The 17,218-nt window shown below is 39.1% G+C and overlaps 1 protein-coding gene across 6 annotated transcripts in view; it reads right to left on the reverse strand.

The window, feature by feature from the left end:
- The window catches only part of FBN1 (fibrillin 1), a 144,259-nt gene that overhangs the window by 61,302 nt on the left and 65,739 nt on the right, over nucleotides 1-17,218 (reverse strand). For all 6 annotated transcript variants that reach the window (XR_010433763.1, XR_010433762.1, XM_064668806.1 and 3 more), the window contains 8 exons: nucleotides 16,091-16,249; nucleotides 14,640-14,780; nucleotides 13,731-13,850; nucleotides 10,238-10,363; nucleotides 7,991-8,113; nucleotides 3,482-3,604; nucleotides 2,418-2,570; nucleotides 157-210 (listed from right to left, as the gene is read on the reverse strand). Coding sequence is in view for 4 of the 6 variants with exons in the window: in XM_064668806.1 (XP_064524876.1) it covers nucleotides 157-210; nucleotides 2,418-2,570; nucleotides 3,482-3,604; nucleotides 7,991-8,113; nucleotides 10,238-10,363; nucleotides 13,731-13,850; nucleotides 14,640-14,780; nucleotides 16,091-16,249 (999 nt within the window). In the remaining 2 variants the exon portion in view is untranslated. The remainder of the gene's footprint in view (nucleotides 1-156; nucleotides 211-2,417; nucleotides 2,571-3,481; nucleotides 3,605-7,990; nucleotides 8,114-10,237; nucleotides 10,364-13,730; nucleotides 13,851-14,639; nucleotides 14,781-16,090; nucleotides 16,250-17,218) is intronic.

The raw sequence follows: 17,218 nt of genomic DNA on the forward strand, positions 1-17,218 counted from the left end.
AAATCATTCTAATGTCTTGTAAACAGCTATCTGACTAAGCCTTTCTCCCATTCTCTCCTGTCATCACCCCCACCAGCAGGGCTAACAAATTAAGGATATCAAAGTAACTCTTTTAGATAGAACTGCTATAGTTTGAATTACATTAGGTGATCTTACCATTTCCTCCTGCAGTCATGCCAGTTCCACTGCTGCACAGAGCCTGATATTCAGCTGGAAAAAATATTAAAATACTTACTGGAATATTCTTTCTTAGCTCATTGCTTTCAACATCCCCATTTACAATATGACAATTAATTATTCGAATGAAATAACATGCTTTTCAACTCTTTGGAAAACATGAACAACCTCACAGTGTTCTGAACCTGTGAAACATTTTAGCAGATTCAGGGTCTGCATCTGCTTACGAAGATGGATGAGTAAAAACTTCACATGACGAACCGTGGCATTTAGGAATAGACATAAACTTCATGCTGGCCCTCCCACACAAATGAACCATAACATATTCACAGCAAGATTCTCCAGAACTCATATGTCCAAGTCCTTACTCAAGGTGCATATTCAAAGTGACCAGGAAACAAATTTTTTTCCTATAAATCTAGACCATATTTAACTCCATTTAGCAGGAGTCTCTTCAGGAATTCATAACAGATCAACTAACTCCTATCTGTTATCCTTAAAAGAAAGTAATATGTATCAAAGCATCTCAAATGTCTCGACTACTGCTGGGCTCAAGTTCTTCTTTTGAGTTCAGAACAATTAGCACACTGAACTGACAGCCAGCTCAGCATTAATTGTTGCCATATAGGTCAACATCTTCCAATATATTTTCACTTTCATAACAGCCCAAATACCTACATTGCTAAAATTAATAAATATTAGAAATATTTGTGGAATTAGCTGTCTTCTCTTTGAGGGAAATCACATGCAACACATCTCCCAATATTAACATAACCAGCAGATTAATGTGTACCCTTGCCTAAATCAATAATCACTGTCACTGTATGGGAAAGCAGACCTGCTCTGAACATGCATCAGCAAAACTTTCAGTCTAAAATGGCAGAAATTTTTGCAAAGAGCTTCTGAGGGCAAAATGTCTTCCCTTCAGGAATTTTTTTCAGTCTCTCTGATAAAATGGTCCTCTCTAAGAAATGTTCTCCTTCCCTCCCCCACTTAAAGCCCAGAGAAATGCTACACTTCACCCTACATGAGATGGCATTTTTTTAATAATTGAAGAGGTGAGGAAAAAACCACAGGAAAAATGGCTTCCACTTATGTAAATGTTCTGCAAACGTAAATAAAATACAAAACAGAAGTCAATGATAGACAGTCCAACATTTGTAAAAGATTTCAACTCTACTGTACAATAGGGCCCACTGACATCATCAGAGGCTGTTGGAAAGGGTCCTTCCTATTTTTCTAACATTTCCTTGGTGTTTTGCTATTCTGAACAACACATCAAGTTATAAAATGGTCATCAGCAAGTTCCTGCTGAGGAGCTCACATCAGCTCAACCAGCCTAATTTGTTCCAACTGGTTTTGTCTCCCTAATGCTTTCCATACAGCTATCAGTTAAAAAAAAAAGATTTAAAAGATAAATCTAAAATTATTTTTGCCTACAAAGCAGATACCTTGTTAGTATGACACGCTTTTGAACTACATATCAAATGGCTTATTTTGTTTATACGCAACAACAAATTTGCTGAGTGAAAAGAAACACTTAACAAATTTGGGCTTTCAAACCAGCTCCCTGCAGTCAGTCACCTCCACAAAACCAAGGTCACTGTTTACTGGCTTCATGGCAAGGACTGTGTCAGCAGAGTCTTATTGGAAGAAGTGCTTTCCTAAGAGCAGATCCCGCCCATCAGAATGATTAGGATTGCTTCCTTGCCAGAGGGAAGTTATGTTCCAGCCAACTTCACTTGGTGAGGATTTCAGTGACAGACTCAAGTATTCACAACCAACTTAACTGGACATTTGTTTGTGAGTCAACTGTCCACAGACTGGTTACTGAATAAATGATTTCAGATCTCTTGAAGGATATAGAATTCAGGCAGCAAACATCTCACCGGCAGGTGTACATGAAGATCTGAATCATGATTTTTCCATTAATAACTCCAGTTCAGAATTATATTTTTCGTTATCTACACCTACCAAAACAGAGTTCGCTTTTTGAAAATGTACAGTTTGTTTTAATGTGTGTAACAACTCTGGAACCAGATATCATACTTTACGATTGCTTTAAAAAATCAGCTCCTGTACTCTTACAACACGCAAAACAGAAGATGGCTCAAAATGCGTAACATTATAAAACAATGTAACTCTCCTGATTTATTACTATAAAACTGCATTTTACCTTTCTAAAAACAGTTTATTGACTGAAAGCTTAAATTATAAAATTACCAGTAAATATGCCATACCTGAATTTTGTGCTGGGCAGGGCTGGCAAGGCTCTCCAAAGGCATAGTCAGTGCTGGCACAGCAGCACTCTGACTTTGTAACTGCTCCCGTTAATGGTCTCACACATTGTCCTCTCTTGTAGCCACCGTAGCATGTGCTTCGCATATGTGTGTCTGAGGAAAGAAATCTCTCTTAATCCTGCCATAGCCAACTGCAGTCATAAATTATAACAAGTATTAACTGTAGCTCGGGTGTCATAAACACTGTAAAAGAGCTGTCAAAACAAAATATCTTTCAGTGTTTCCCTATGCTTTTCACCCACCTATCCCCTTCCTCTACTCAGCACAGGAAATTCTTCTTCCTCATGCCCCCAGGAATTCAGATATACAAACTAGTTACTGCATTTAATGACTACACGTGCACTAGTGAATTACTAAGTGAATAATCACTTCTTAACCATGAACTAGCGAGAGGCCATGGGGAAAATGGACAAGTCTCTGCTCTTTCTTTGCTTTAAAAAAAAAAAAAAACAAGGAAAAGTAGCTTTGTCCCAGTACATATGATCTCAAATGTTTATGTCTTCAGGTCCAGGGGTGACTTTTCTCACTTTTTAAAAACTGGCCCATAAATGGCTCTCAAGCACATTAGTATTTTAAAATCAAACACTGAGCTTGTACAGAAACAGACAGAAAATTAGGTACCTCCCACGTTAAAAAGAGGTGAAAGAGTAACTAAATCTTTAAGCTTAGTGACAAATGAAAAATTTTACATTGACAGAAACAGGGTAAATTTTCACCTATTCAAAACTGTTACAGCACTAGTCACCCCTATGCTGTACAGTCTACCTGACCTTGTGATTGGAACCACGCATTTTTTTCACTTTAAATGCAAAGGAAATGAAAACAAGAGCAAAACAGGCTATTACAGTAAATACTTCAGAGCTATTAGTATCCACTATAACTACTACCCACCAATCCATAAAAATATGGTCCATTCTACATTCAAACTTGATGTGTCCATCAGTCTGGCATTAACGTCTTAACATTGGTTAACTGTGACTCCCCACACATTAAGCTTGTCTTACCAACACAGACACGTCCGTCCAGTCCCACTGCAAGGCCAGGGAAACATTCACATCTGAAAGAGCCATCAGTGTTCACACAGCGCCCGTTCATGCATATTCCATCTGTCTCACACTCATTGATGTCTGTTGGAGAACAGAATGAGCTTTATTAGAAATTAAATTACATAGTTAACCAGTGCCAGTGTCAGTGCCTGGCTGAAACTTGCATTTGTGCAGCTTATTTTCAATGTATCCTAAAAAAATATCGAGTGTAAATGGAAACTAGTTCAAGTAAAGGTTTTGTTAGGAATAATAATTACTTCATTCCATGAAAGAGAATAAGAAAATGCAAAATTCAGGAGAAATAAACAGAACAAAACAATTTTGCTTCCCTTGGAAAGTGAAAAGGGGTTACATTTTCCGAAGTTGTTCCCAAGAGGTACATGTTCCGATTCAAGGATCATTCAGGCAAAATCATAATTGGAGGAAGGAGGAAACTCCGACTGCTAACACAAAGGACTTATGTAGTATATAACAGGACATTCCCTTTCCATATTAACAGTTCATGCTGTAAGAAATCAGCCAAAATAGCAAATTGAACCTTTCACTCCCCACAAGGTCCCTTCACAGGGCCACCAAAGAATTTCCCTTCCTCCTGCTGCGAGTTCAGTTTTTGGAAGCACATCTGAATCTCCACAGTCAGACCCTGCCCTCAGTAGTGTCCCTCTGATGATCTGCATGACAATTGGGTTTTCCTATCAGATGCTCATTACAGCCCATTTTATAAACTCTCAATGAACAGACTGCACTCCAACCTTGAAAGGAATTTGTTAATGATTTGAGCCTTGAGCAATTGCCCAGCACAAGCTGCCATCTTTGCCCAACAATGGTGCATTGAACAATAAGGCCCAGAGCAAGGAAATACAAGAATGAAGCCTTATAATATTAAACCATTACAAAGAGATGTGAAATTAGTAAAAAAATTATATAGGTTGTGTATCCTGTTAATAGTAAGATCATTCTCTAGGTGCAGAGAGCAAGTCATTATTTTAGAAGTGATTAAGAAAAGGAGTGTTTAAAATATTGTTTGGAAGTATGTATAATCTTCATAAAATAATCACTTCATAACAACTCCCCATAATATATACAAGAGACAGTGTGTGTGACAATTTCCTTTTTTCTGACCTTAAAAGGGCAAATTGAGAGTGAAACACCTCTGTGTTTTACTTAGTTTGTGTTGTTTGGCATAAAACGTGGCTTGTATGATCCAAGATTCCTTTTTCGAACTGCATTTTAAAATAAAAGCTATATTTAAGTACATGGGCTCAATGCATTTCTACTTCATCTTGCAATCTTTTGTTCTGTTTCAGACAAATCTTAATTGCTTTTCCCACTTTAAATTTAGTCCCTACTCAGTTTAGGTAAAAACGAAGTTGAGATTCAAAATGTGCCCATACTATTTAACAGTGTATACAGTTATTTTGTTAGACAACACAGAACTCCTGAGACAGATAGAGATTCCCCTAAAAGTGGGGAAAAAAATTAACTTTCCTTTTTTTATGGTTATTTATAGAAACAGAAAGGCAAAACTGATTTTCTTCTGTTTCCTGTAGTACATTTTTAAAAAAGACTTTGTAAGCTAGTGAAGGGTGAGATGTGCAATCCTTTGTCTTTTGCACTGATTTATAGATGTGTTGGAAAAACTATTGTAGATGCTTTTTAGAAAGATAAAGTGGGTCACTTAGGATGGTGCAGATCAGCTGAAAACCTGGTTTCAGTGAAGATGGGGTGAAAAGCCTCTGCTTTTACCAGGGCTAAGATTCCACACAGTAAATCAACTTCACACATAGGCATAAAGTCTAAATTTCTAACTTGGAGAAGGCTCTGCTGTCTTTTGTGGTAAAAGTCACTATTTTGACAATTTAAAATATACTCAACTTGGTTCTGGAAAACCAACTAATGGATTCATCCTCCATGTTCAATGAGTTTTTGCATTTTCTGCTTAGCTTGGTTAGTAGTGCTAGTGGGATACAATAAGTCCTCTAATTTTAACCAGGAAAAATTTACTCAGACTACTAAACTACCATTTTCAGTTGCTTTGCAGAAGCTTTCAGTTTGAGGAATTTTTAATCTCAAGATGAAACAATAAGAGGAATAATGCTTCAAACCTCTGCCTGCTCCACTTAAGTGATTCTGAAAAATCACCAGCAAATCACCACCAAAAAAAGCTAATGGTGAATAAGTTTAGCATGTTTTGTATTTCAGAGAATGCACAAGACTATGGTGTAACATTCTTTTTTGGCATGTTATTTCAGAAAGTCTAAGTGGAACTTTTTTACCAGACAGCCAAGCATTTGCCCTGTACTTATACTTAAATTCCAATTCTGTGGAACTGCCAATTACATTACCCCCATCTTTGGGTTAGAAGCCCTTCTTAACAGTTGAACATTTAGCCTACAGTGCATCAAATGAGATGGTTACAGAAGCAACGAGCTGCACTCATATTCCTCTGTTGATCCCCTAAAGAGTTTGGCAAAAACACATGTTCAACTCCCTATCAGAATTGCTCAGGCAGGAAACCAATTTGCTGCAGAACTGTCAGTTTGTGCATACACACATTCCCAACGTGCACAAGCACTCACTGCATGTGCAAGCATGAGCTTAGAGTTTAAACTTGTGTAAAATTTAATGCATGTACTTCATAAACAAACTGGGCTAAGGCATTGTGAATAATGAGTGTTTCAGAGATTACCAGTTCTGTGGGACACAAGGTATTTACTCCGTACATTTGGCATGTACGGAAAAGACTTAATAAGGACAAACATCCAAATATACAGGAAAAGACATTATTAAGGATCAAACTTTTAAACTTTTAGTAACATGACTGGAGAGAGTTGTGCTCCTCTAGCCACTGAAGATCTGGGAATTGTTACATGATACTTTGGGAAAGTAGAAGAAAGGAGACAAATACGAAGTGGGTAAAAAGTGTAATTTGTGTGTCCAGGTCTCAAAATCTGGTTTGATTTTGACCCAATAGCAATTTTAACACATAATGAACGTTTGCATGCTCATTCATAAAGAACAAGGCTTACAGTAGGTGTTGAAAGGCAGTAGGAGAAATCCTTCATTTTACTATAAGGTCTGTTCCAAGTTTCAGTAGGAATCAGTTGAGTTCCCTGCAATTTTGGATACTTTTCAAATATTCCTCCTTTGATGCACAGAAGTAACATTTCTCTAGGGCCAGAAACCCCTTTTTGACTGTATCCATACTCCTGTTTAGCCAGGAGGCACATAAGAGAGGCTGTAAAGTTGAGTATCATCATGTTTTAAGCAGTCTGGTAGAGATACCATCTTCTTGGGTGGTATTTCAGTGCACAGACGGATGTAACAAAAAAAAAACAACAACAAACAAATAAACAAAAAAAAAAGCCAACAAAAACCAAACAAACAAACAACCCCCCCCCAAAAAAAAAAACACAAAAACAAAACAAAAAACCAAGACCAACCAACCAAAACCCACAAAGAAATAATACAAAAAATACCAAAAGATACTCAAGGCAAAAATCAAGACAAGCATTTGGGCCAGGCTGAGTTTGCATCCATGAGTCACATCCCTGCTAACAACACAGAGCAGCCTGTACCAGGTCTGGTACAGTGTTTAATAAGCAAAAGGATCAAACTAATTCACCTTTCATGTCACTAACTCTCAAAACTGAATTACTTATTCAAACATTTACTTTTGTTATTGGTCCACAACAAGATGCTGCAATGTGGCATTTTTAAAAATTTGCTGAAGTGTAATCAAGCACTTTTTCTGTCTTGATTCCAAGAGTTAAAAGATTTTTAATTTTTCAAAAGAAAAACTGTAAATAACTTGGCCCACCACTTGTTTATTCCTTATTTTGACTTCTGCTTTGTGCCTGTAAATTTACTGAAACATGAAGACTTACACACACAAAACGTGCAGTTTCTGATGGGACTGAACAGAAACTCCAGTGACATAACCAGTAACCAGGACGCTGCAGTGTCTCCCACAGGGGGGATTGCTGAGCTACTGCAGCAAATGGCAAAGACAATTTTGCTGTGGTGCTCATGTCTGCACCCTGGTCACACAGAGTGCTGGCCACTCCTTGGAGCATTGACTAGGAGGCAATGAGCCAGGATGCTTGGGTGGCCCAAGGCAGAAAACTTTAAAAGGCCAAACACAAAGTATGAGATATACCGGAACCAAACTGCAGGAGACTTCATAGGCTAAAAAAATGGAGTTTAACTAGGTCAGATCACACAGTCCTTGACTGAAGGATATTTCCCACTGGCTGGTTTGGGTGGTTGCTCAACACTGTGGAGAAGACTGAGTACTGTCTGCACAATGACAAATCATTCTAGCTGACTAAAAAAGCACATCTGATGAGAACTCTGCCCAGTACCTCTTGTTCCCAAAGATCACTGTAAGGAAATAACGTGATTCTTGAAGCTATCCAGAGAGATATGACTCACAAGCTTTGGGAGCCCATAATTTATTGTGCTCACCTGTGCAATAGCGTCCATCAGATGCCAGCTGGAACCCTGGTTTACAAATGCATTTAAAACTGCCATCTTCATTGATGCACATCCCATTGAGGCAAATGTTCCTTATGCTGCATTCATCCATATCTGAAAATGTACATGATAGACATAACACTCACAGTGTTGAACCAAAAGAACTCTTATTAGTTATATCCAAAAGATAAACCTTAACTTCTTTCTTAGTTGTCAGAGGTACATGATAATGAGAAACATATGATGGGACATACTGCACTGTCCTAGAGGATGTGTCAAAGCAGTGACTCCATTTTTCATAATGAATCATTAACATCCAAAAAGAGCAAAGAGAATGAAAACCAGATGAGAAACTGGACAGTTTAACTGCCAGTTGGTAAAAGCCATCAAAAAGTGAGAAAGGATGTAATTGAAGAGGGTTTGCAATGTTAACCTAAATAGAAGCTATGTTAGAAGCAGCCTCCTGTTTGAAATGGTAAACACAATTTTATGTTACTGAGAAGACCTGGAAGGGGAGGAGTGAACATTTGGGTTTGGAGTGAAAACTTTTGTAACCTCCATCGGATGAGTCTAAGATTTACGATGTGGGAGAATTCCCAGCACTGTACTCGAGCATGCATTCTGTGGGCACTGTCATCCTCAACTTCCATTTCAAATAAAACCTGCCCCTTCCCCAGATTTAGCATGACAGGCCACACAGGAGGATACTTACTAATTATAGCTTCATAATAGCATTATATTACCCCTCTGACCTAATGAGGTAGCATGAAGGATTCAAATAGGAAAAGGTGGAGGTCTCACATACTGCTATTCTGAACCCTGCACAGTTACTCACACAATGGGAAAGAAAAAAAATAGGCAAGTACAGAGAATTCTGTGCTTGATTTGAGTAAGCTTTTATATCCTCTTAGTCTTTACTTTGTCCTGGCACAAATGAAATCAGTTTTGGATGCTACATCCCCAAAAAAATCAGCACTATTCACCAGTTTCATCTGAAGGGATACACGCAGTTACATTAAGGTATGGCACAATGCCATGGTCTTTTCTGATTAGTGTGTGTGTACATGTATTCCTAAGAACAAAACTCGATGCATTACAATGCCAGAGATGAAACTGTTTCATAAGTGGATGCAACAGACATTCTGGCAGCACATGCAATGGAATTAAAAATGTTTTACCAGACTGCCGATGTCCTGGTTCTTATTACTATTAGCACATGGTATTTGGTGGGAAAGGAAGAAATCAGCATAAGGGGTTTTTTTTCCCAAATAGACTCATTTCCAAATACATTTAGTCAATGTACTTCCATTATAACATATTTAAAAAGCAGCTTATAGTGCTAAACTGTATCTAAAAAAGAGTCAGGAAAAACAGAGTCTTAAAATGTCTGTCTCTACCAAGGATTAACAGAATCACTACTAGCACATAAAATCACTGGATCATAATGACATTACAATATATTCAGAATCGTGCTATTTTCCTTAATATTGCAGCTGTCTTGGACAGAAATTACACTTCTAGACATGGTGTGTTTTCTTTTTACTTACAGGCTAAGTCAGACAAAAATAATTTATGATTTAAAAAAAAATCGTGTATCTATCCCAACCAAGAATTTTGGCATTAAGTCTTTGAGCTGAATCACTGAGATAATATTCTGCCAAAAATGTTTCTAAGAACAGTGCTTGAAATTCTTTTAACGTATGAATAGATCATTGGGAACCCTCCCAAGGACCTTGGGAAGCATGATAAAGAACATTCTTCTTTTTTCCCCCTTTACTAAAGGTCTGGGAGGTAGGAACACATCAATTATGTTTACAAATTTTTCTTAAAACAGTTTTTATAGGTCAGACCAGACTGCATCTACATAAAACACATTGCTAGTCACCCAGTAAGATCCCATAAAGCATGCTGTAAAACACACAGTAAAATCAGGCCGCATGTGACTCGTGCTGTGTTTTAAAATGTACCACTCCCATCAAAGAAACTGCATTTTGTGATAGTGGTATGTGCTATTTCTCCTGCTGGACAGACAACCCGCTGAGGATTGCCAAGCCAAGGCTCCAGAACTGGCTGCAAAAGACATTTCACTTGCCCTCCCAGATACAGCAAAAGGTATTTAGAAATCTGATTCCTTGTTCCTTCCCTTCCCCCCACCAGAGGTCCTTTTCTTTTTCATTGACATGAATAACCTCTTGCAACTGTAATTACTGATATGGAATAACTTCAGAAAAGTCTTACCTTCACAGTTTTTCCCATCAACTGCCACTTGGAAGCCAGCATTGCACACACAGTGAAAACTGCCATCTGTATTTATGCATCGTCCATTATTACAGATCCGACCATTCTGTAAACATTCATCAATGTCTGAAAGCCAACCGAAAAGAAAAATAACATTTGGGGGGGGTTTCTTTTTTACACTCAAGAGGAATTTTTCCTATTTCCCCTTCTCTTAGGTTTTTAAACCTACATGGAAACTATATTCACCTGAATAAAGATTTATTTTGATTTCCATAACTCAATGTTATGGGGGTGGAAAATGTTCATCGGCTTGAAATTTCAAGTTGCTGTGAAAGAATTTCAGTGAACAGTACCCTGCAGCTTTCTCAAACAAGAATCACAATTGTTTGGGGTTTTTTTGTTTTTGCTCATCATTAAAATATTTTTGCTGAACTTTAACTTAACAGTATCTAACTACTTAAGAAAAGATGAGGGAAAGCTTGTCTTTTGCTGCTGCTTTGTAAGATAACAGGAAAGTTCAAGACTTTCCCACCTCAGAAGATATTTCTCCTGCTTATTTTATATTTGAAACATCAGATCCTCATTTCCCTCTCTCTGCAGGAGGTGCTTGGCAAGTGCTTTGGAGGACCTGAATAGTGATATCACACGAGGCTGGCAGCTCTCCCTCTCCTCTAAAGGAGGGGAGAGGAGATGCTGAGACAGACTGTCTAGACATTTTTCAGATTGCTCAGTATTCTCCATCAAGGCCTGGACCATCTCCCAGAGATTCCTGCACACAGGGGACTCTGCTCACAGAGATCACAACCAGCCCAAGTAGATCAATCTATCATGCAACCACGCTTCTTCCCAAACATCCTGGGAGTGCCCCTCCCCAAACCCTCTCCACAGAAACTGCTGTGCTGCAGGAAGAAGCAGAGCACAGGGCATCCTCCTCAATGTCCCTGCTCTCTGGGCACCTACGGAGAGGGAACTGATGCCCCTTGAAATTGTGAACTTCTATTTGCCTTCTTAGCAGGGTGGTAGTTCTGGGAAGCTGCTAAGAAACCCCTGAAAATAACTGTTTTGCAAGCAGGCAACCAAGCCAGCAGGGGCAAGAGCTGCTTGATGAGAGCTCGGGGCACTGGCAGCTTCTAGCAAAAGTGTACAGACCCGATAAACATCCCCTCGTTGGATAAACAAGCGTCATCAACCAGCAATGCATAAAAGTGAGCTTCCTCTCTGCTCAGTCCCCTTTCCCCCCCACTTTTCTGGCACTCAGGTTGTACCTGAGCCTGATTTCAGCTACCCTACCAGCTTTCTTCCTTAGGACAGCTAACACGCCACAAGATTTTTCTGGCCCTTTAATTTTTAGAGTTGATTAGGTTTTGTATTTTCATTCATCTGATGCCATCTAAATTATGGTGCAGAAAATTAACACTGAATCTCATTGTTCTTTATATATACACAAGCTGATCAGTCCCACTACTAGTCTGACACATTTCTAATTTTCAAAATATGAAATAATATCATGATCTTTTTTTCCCTCAGAGAAATTTGCAAAAAATCAAAGCCCTTCTTTCACTGAAATATCCATAACTTCTGTCATCTCCATGTAAGACCTGAGCTCCTCTTCTCAGAAATGTTGAGCAGATTACAGTAAGCAATTAGCTATTAAAGCTTTGACTCCCACACATTCATAGCTAATGGATCTTTTTTGGAGGTCCATTTTATATCCCCTCTTCTGCAACTGAGAAGCATTTTTTTGTTTAGATTACTAATCACAATGTGACAACTTTATCCACCTATGTCTCCAATAAGGATATTCATTCAGCCAAACTCCTACTAGAATTATAAGGGATCCTAGTATCAGTTGAGTCAGTAGCTTGTGATACAGACTGCAATGTTTAATCATTAATCAGAGTCATCATGCAGAAAAAAACCTGCCCTGGAAGCTTGGAGCAAGGAATAGATAAACATCTGGTCATTATGGAGACTTTGTTTTTCAAGATCAGACGTAAGGAATACATTTGCAAAAGCGTATCAGCACAGACATATTTGTGCATGCAAAAAAATAAAATCTCAACATCCAAAGTAGTCATGCAAAGTAATTTTACAGCAAATGCTGATTTTGGCAGGCATCAGTGCTATATGCACATTTTGCCAAATGCACCCCACTAGCCTTTTTCTTTTCCTTACACTGGTCCTAAAAATTCCTTCAGAAAACAAAGATTCTGCACATCGCAGCATTTTCTGCACTGCCTGTCAAGCAAGCACAGTTCCCATAGACTGCAAAGGAACTGCTAAGTGACCACACTTAAATGCCATTAAGCTACTGGGCTTCTGACAACCATGTGTTTGTGTAATGAATCAGTCAAATTAAAAGCCTGTGACAAAAATGACTCATGAGTAAATTCATCACGGCTGAGACTCCACTTCAGCACTCCCTCACCACTAGTCAGCTGAACTATGAAGATGCTTCCGCAGCATGGCTGTTTGGCAGCAATTAGGTCAAACCCTCCCAGCAACATGCAGCAGTAGTGCTGGCTCTGCATGTCCTCCTGGGCTGCAGTAAGCTTCTGTACCACAAATACCTTTCTGATTCACAAAAGGAAGAAAAAAACGCACACTAATACAGATAACTTTCTTCTGGCTTTTCAGAAACTCTCTGCTCCAGAGTGAGTGCATGCTCTGTGCCCTGCACCCAGCCCAGAAAGCAAAATACGAAGACAAGCTGTGACTGAGCATTCAAACATCCTGTTTCATTTAGACGCTTCATTTCTTAAGAACTATCAAAGTAATCCTTCATTCCCCCACCAGAAGTCTCTCATTATGACTTAACTATAAAGGACTGCATCACTTTTGCAGCTGAATTCCCATCCCAGGACAGTTTGGGAGCGACAGACCCCTGACAGAGGGTTGACTACTGAGGAGCTATGTGCTCCCCACTCCCATAGGAAGACAGGATGAAAACCATCATGACTATTGTTGAGCCTGATCTTCAAAATAACACCAATGAGGATTATACAGCTTCTCTATCTAGACTTTCCCCAGTGCTTCACTACTTTTTCATATCTTATTTAAGTTTTCATTGACATAATTTATGTTTAGTTTTTTCTCTGACAGTGAGCAGGGACAACACAGGGGCACTGAAAGACTTATCTTTCCCCTCCAACCCTTTTAGTCTTTTAACAGTCTTTTACAGATAAAAGGTTTCTTCAAAGAAGGGATGTTTAATTGTCCTTGAGATCCTCTAGTAGCAAAAGAAAAAATTTCTCAGTATTTAAAAAAAAGAAAGTATGTCTTTTCCACTTCAAAGCCACAAACGGTGCCAAGATACTTTCAGCACAAGACAAAACCCGTCTGTGAACAGCAGCTCCAGCAGGTTAATAATTTTTACTGCCATATCTGATCTTCTTTTTAAAAAAACCCTCATATTTAACACATCTGTTAAGAACTATTTTCCCTCCTGGTATGTATACAATAGTACAGACCAGGCTATAAGGCCATGATTTACCTCTGCACTCTGTTCTCGTGGCTGTGCTCTGGTATCCGACACGACACTGGCAGATGTAGGATCCTGGGGTGTTCACACAGTCTCCACCAATGCATGGACTCCTCTCACATTCATCAATATCTGCAGAACAGAGACAATATATTTTTATTACAACACTGCTTGAAAGTTATTCGTGCCTGTAGGGGTATTTTATCATTCTGTAGTTGGACAAACAGTGTCCTTCACTCTGAAGGAAAAGTGGACACCACAGAATTCCTAGGAAAAGGATCCCACATTCTAAGCTAAGAAGGAGCTGGAAAAAAGGAATATTCAAAAAGACAAGATATTGCATGTGTGAGAGGTAAAGGCTTCAATCCTACATCTCCACATTCCCAGCCACACTGAAGACACAGATTTTGATAGAACCAAAATCTTGCCTGTAAGAGACAGCTAATACTTGCTTCCATCATCAAGCTCTTGCTAAGTCCCAAAATTAAGGGTCTCAAGAGCCCAACAAGATACTCCTCAGGAGCTGAAAGAGGACTTGTAAATCTTACTGAGCCCCATTTTATGATTTCTTTTTAACAATAGGTCATTACATACTCAAAGAGCTAGTAGCATTTTAAAAAGATCATTTTCAATCATTAATAAACACGTTATAGTCGTAGGCTAGTAAAATAAGAAATCCTTGCTTCTGTACAATTTTGTTACAAGTTACAAGACTTGCTAAATACTGTCTTAAAGGCAAAACTGTTGTAAAAGTAAGTTTGCCATTGAAATCAATTAGTCCTTGGAAATCTATTTACTGGAGAGTTTTTGGAGGGGGGACTGTTTTATTTATAGACTCTAAGTTGTTACATTGTGTGGAGAACAGGGATTTTTCCTTTAAAATATATTCCTCCCTGTGATTTACAGCAGAAAACCACATACCAATGCATTCCCCTCTACCATCCAGTTGGAATCCTTTGTTGCACTCGCAGCGGTAGCTCCCAGGAGTGGGAATACAACGTCCATTAAGGCAGAGATGTCGGTATGTTTGGCACAAGTCAGTTAAGTTCACCGGCAAGATCACTGAAATAACAAGAGTAGAAAAAACATTTTAATGTTCATCTTAATAATTTCTGGTAACCTGCAACTTGTGCAGCATTTTCCATTAAAAGTCAACATTTGCCTTCCATTGTAATGTGAATTACCTAGCAAAATGGGAGAGAGAAAATGACACTTTTACTCCTAGAGATTTGTCTGAAAACAGCTAACCACTGCTGATCTTTTCATTGCAGCAAGTCTGAGTCTCTTCTCCTGCCAAAGAGGACCAAGTCTGCTCACAGCCAGAGATAAAGTGGGTATGTGGCACTGCAGGGACTCTACTAAAAGCCTAGAGTAGCGAAGAGCAGGCAGACTGGTTATTTTCATTTTCCCAGATAGCAGAGTGAGGAGGGCAGGGATAGCCCTGGGAGATATCCCTATACTGTCTTTGGCAGGCAGGCGTGAGCTGGCTCTGTCCCTGCTCCCAGCTGACCAGAAGCTGTGCAGCTACGTCAGTGCCGTGTCAGGCCTGAGCTAACATACTTTGCCTCTCAGGCTTATTAGCTCAGCTTGGTGCTGAACCAAGACTAAATAGTTTCAGCTGGTGCCAGTGCAAGCAGAGATTGCTTGCATCTGCACAGAGCACAGGCAAAATCAGCTTCTGTTCACTCGGAAAAGAGTGTGGCTATGCCAAACGATTTCAGGTGGCACATGCCTACTGCAGACTATATGGGCATGAAGTAAATTCCCTGAGCAAAGGACAGATCAAGGAATATATTGGTAGTCTGCTCTGGCTTCCTCCTTGCTGTCAAGAAAACTAACACATCCACGTGTATCACTAAAAAAGTTCTTTCTGCACATTGGGTCAGTCTCAGTGTCCAGCAGAATAGTATTTTTATCAGTACACTTCCTCCCTGGTCAAGTGAGGGTGAGAAAAACAACCTGAAAGAAGCTGCTTTCTCCCAGACAAGCTCTTTAATGTAAATAACTTTCACAACCTAGTCAAAGAGCTATTCACATCCCTCAATGCTGACAAGCAGCAGAACTTATAATAGCCTCAGAACAACAATAACGTAACTACTACAATAACGTAACTACTACAAGCTGCAGTACAGACAGTGAGAATGTAATTTATGAATTCTGTCTTAACAGGGAAAACACAAGGTACACTTAGCATAAGATACATGGTAACAGGCTCTGGTTAAAAGGATATCCAGAGACTACACATCCATGTAAAGTAAGCAAAAGATACCGACAGCTGAAGGGAGCATGCTGCTACTGAGAAAAGCATGTTTTTAAAGAAGCTAAATGCACATAGTGCAAGGAGAGGTTTTCTTTCTTTCTTTCTTTCTTACCATGAGGTGGTGGAGCCCGAGATGGATAGACAATTTCTGGCTGTGGAGGAGGGAAAACACCAGGAATGAGTGGTGGAGGGATGACGTCAGGACGGGCCGGAGGAAGGTCAGGTCTTGCTGGCAGCAGAGCAGCTACTGTGCACAACTTGCGATACTCATCTGAAACATGAAAAAATAAGTCCTGCTTTAGACTCTTGCAGCCTTTCTATTTAATCCAACTCTCCCCCTTTTTGTGGTGCTTCAGATTAGCAATAACAAATCTTAAATAATTCGGAAAATGTGAGTCTGTATGTTTTCTTCATAGTAATGAGCTTTGTTCTGTGAACTGAGTCATTAATGCACAGATTCTCCACACTACATGTCCAAAGACTGCTGGTAAAAAGGTAACATAACTGACATCCTGGATAGGAAATAGAACAGTGAGGTGGGGACCTGATCTTAACCTACTTAGTCTTCTTTCAAGCAAAGTCTTTAGTGAACTCAGTGTGAAGTTTACCTAAAGAAGGACTTTTGGATTTGATCCCAAGTTAATTTAATAGAAAGCTTGTCACAGAGTTAGAAAAATACTTAACAGGGAAAAAAGCCCAGTTTCAACTGGATTTCTTAAAAGTTAACCTCCTAAAACAAAAAAATATAAATATAAGCAATGAGGCAAAACCAATTAGAGAATGAATACACCAACACTATTTCCCTGTGAAAATTAAGTTTGCCAACAAAAGCAGAAACCAAACGAGGTGCAGACTAAGGAGTGTAGCCAAGGAGAAACCAAGTCAGATCCACATGATATTAATTCTTTTCCACATGATGGGAAAACTATCTATTTTGCTGTAAGCACAGTCAATTCTGAGTGTGATGCATTCTCCTATTGTTTATCTCTATTAGTGGCATCTGCCCTACTGCCCCACTTTTCCTCCTGCCCCCAACTCTTTTGTCTTTGGTAAGTGTGGTTTTGGAACTTGTGATCCAAAAAATGCACACAGAGTATCACAATTAAAGACCACATTTCCAGCTGACCTAATTCATGTTCACAATTCATGTGTACACAAATAACTATTTGTGAAGCCAATACCTTTGAACTTCAAAATTTAAAGTTTGTGGCACAACGGGGGAGAGGAATTACATAATGAA

Source organism: Pseudopipra pipra, chromosome 12 (assembly GCF_036250125.1).
Source record: "Pseudopipra pipra isolate bDixPip1 chromosome 12, bDixPip1.hap1, whole genome shotgun sequence".
Taxonomy (NCBI): Eukaryota; Metazoa; Chordata; class Aves; order Passeriformes; family Pipridae; genus Pseudopipra; species Pseudopipra pipra.